Source organism: Entamoeba dispar, genomic scaffold (genome assembly GCF_000209125.1).
Source record: "Entamoeba dispar SAW760 scf_1105229462433 genomic scaffold, whole genome shotgun sequence".
Taxonomy (NCBI): domain Eukaryota; phylum Evosea; order Mastigamoebida; family Endamoebidae; genus Entamoeba; species Entamoeba dispar.
Window position 1 is genome coordinate 7,720 of NW_001855190.1, and position 2,482 is coordinate 10,201.

The 2,482-nt window shown below is 28.8% G+C and overlaps 2 protein-coding genes across 2 annotated transcripts, besides 1 other annotated feature; one reads left to right on the plus strand and one right to left on the minus strand.

The window, feature by feature from the left end:
• Positions 1–73: 73 nt before the first annotated feature.
• On the plus strand, positions 74–1,579 carry EDI_124770 (uncharacterized protein; the record flags this gene model as incomplete). The annotated part of the gene is made up of 1 exon (XM_001739792.1): positions 74–1,579. One exon carries the CDS (start codon positions 74–76, stop codon positions 1,577–1,579), a length of 1,506 nt encoding a protein of 501 aa, XP_001739844.1.
• A 107-nt stretch (positions 1,580–1,686) lies between these two features.
• Positions 1,687–2,001, minus strand: EDI_124780 (60S ribosomal protein L36, putative; the record flags this gene model as incomplete). The annotated part of the gene is made up of 1 exon (XM_001739793.1): positions 1,687–2,001. The coding sequence occupies one exon, from the start codon at positions 1,999–2,001 to the stop codon at positions 1,687–1,689; it is 315 nt and encodes a 104-aa protein (XP_001739845.1).
• Positions 2,002–2,053: 52 nt separating this feature from the next.
• Positions 2,054–2,081: a sequence feature (AT_rich).
• Positions 2,082–2,482: the final 401 nt, after the last annotated feature.

The window sequence follows — 2,482 nt, forward strand, 5'->3', positions numbered from 1 at the left end:
TTTAGACTTTAAAGTATTAAAAAAACTTAAAAAAGAAAAAGATTTAAATTTTGAAGTTCTTTTCTTCATTTAAATGTCTGTAAATTATAGAACTTTCGTTTTAGCACTTCAAGATTGTGTGACTGAAACTGAAAATGTCTTAATTTGTCAAAAAATTGATCAATTATTTGATGAAAACCAAAGTAATCCTTTTGTTGTGACTGAATTACTCCAAGAACTTCTCATATTGAATACCTTAAGTTATTCAGTTGAAAATCATAAATTTTTTATTATTGCACAAGCTTCTAAAAATGGGCTTATACGTATTTCTACAACAACACTATTAAACATCTTTAGTACTTATGACAAAAGTTATCTTTTACTTCACACAAACACTATTCAAAAATCTTTAACAAACCCATTTTCTAATTCATTAAATACTTTATGTGCATTACGTACTTTAAAATTATATATTAATCAGTCCACGTATCCAACATATTTAAATTGTTGTTTAGGTATTCTTAATAAAGCACCTCAACGCCCTTCAAATGAATCAAGCGTTTTAAGACAAACACTTGGTACTCTTCCATTATTTCTTCCTTATTTAACACCTCAACAACAAACTTATCTCTATCATGAAACAATTAAACTTCTACAACTCAAAAACTCAGTGGTACTTGAAGCTGTTGTTGCAGTATTAACTCATTTTTCAAACATGACAACAGTTAATATGTTAGATTGTATTGAATTATTATTAACATTATTATCTAAGTTATTAAGATGCAAACCCATAGGACAAATACAAAATGTTAGTTATCCATTTCTCATATCAAATATCCTTCGATTATTATATAATTTCCCTTCCCTTCCTAAAGGTTATGAACTTATGAAAGATATAGTTGAACGATTTGCTCATCAACTTACAAATGGTATTACTTTTACTATATTATTTAGTTGTTTAAAATGTATTCAAAAACATTTTCCTTTAAATATGCCTCAATTAGAAATATTTGCTCTAAACACTCTTTTAGCTTCTAACAACTCTTTGTTTCATCGTGCTTACCTTAAAATTATTTCTCTTTCTTCTCAATACATCGAACATGAACAACCTCAAATTTTAAAGTTATATCTTGGCAATGATCCTCTAACATCATTAGAAGCATTTAAACTCCTTCTTCCTCAGTCAATGCCAATAGTACAACTCCCACAAAATTTATCAACTTTAAACGAATATACAAAATCTAAATTTTCTGAAGCTTCTATTCACTTTATTGATAAGTTTCAACAACCATTAAATCTTGATTCAATAATTTCAATTCTCAATTGCTTCCCTTCAAAAGCTCTGCTTAATCATGTAGCTGATTTTCCATTAAAAGAGTCACCACACCTTATTTCTCCTTCAAACTCTATTTCACAAATGTATTGTACTATTCATAATATTAAAATACCTTTTTCATCAGAACAAACAACATTACTTCTATTAACTCTAAAATCAGAATCAAAATCAAGTCTTCCCTTGACTATATCTTCTAACACCATTTCTTTAGAAATGAAACAACGACTTCATGAATATAAATCTCTTCAGACTGATCCCTCTTAATACTTTATATAATCAGTCATTATTTCTTTATTTTTTATTTTAATCCAAAAAAGTATCTATCTTATAAAAACCAAAAAGCTTTATAGAGTCAATTCTTAATAACCTGCTCAGTGTTGTTCGTGATGTCCAAGATGAGCGTGGGCAGCTTTAATTGCTTCAAGAGCACGTTGGATTTCATCTCTCTTAGCAAGTCCTCTTTTATGTGTTCCAAGATGTTTTTTGGCATATTTAAGTGCTTTCTTATCAAGTCCTCTTCTAAGGAGATCCATCATGTGTCTTTCATAAGCAGAAAAACCACAAGCCTCTCTAATAACATCATTAACAACGTGCTTTCTTTTTGTAACACCATAATGTCTTTTGGCAGTTTTCATAGTATGAACTGGGTATCCTCTCTTAAGTCCAACAGCAATTCCTCTGGCCATTTCACACCAATTAAAGAAATAAGTTCTTATTTTATTTAGTTATAGGGTTTACTTATTTTATTATATTTATAGTTAAAAAAGCTATAATTCTTAAGATATTGACTCTATCACTTACTTCATACATAAAATAACTCCAAAACAATTACTGTAACAAAAGAATAAAACCATTGATAAAACACCAATATACCCTTCTTAATTCAATTAATGAGCTTTCTTAGCGACAGCAATTTTAGCAGCAGCATTAATCTTTCTGTTAATGATACTGACTTGGAATTTGTCAAAATCAGTCATCTTTTCTCTGAGAATTCTCTTTTCAATTGCTTTACCAGTAGCAGTTTTATTAAATCTTTTAATAATAGCATCTTGAGTGAATCTGAGGCAAAGTTTCTTATGAGTCATACCTCTAGTAACATTGTTAACAACAAATGAGGTAAGAGAAATAGTGTTAAAATTGACAACTTGTCTTGGAACTCCAGTGATA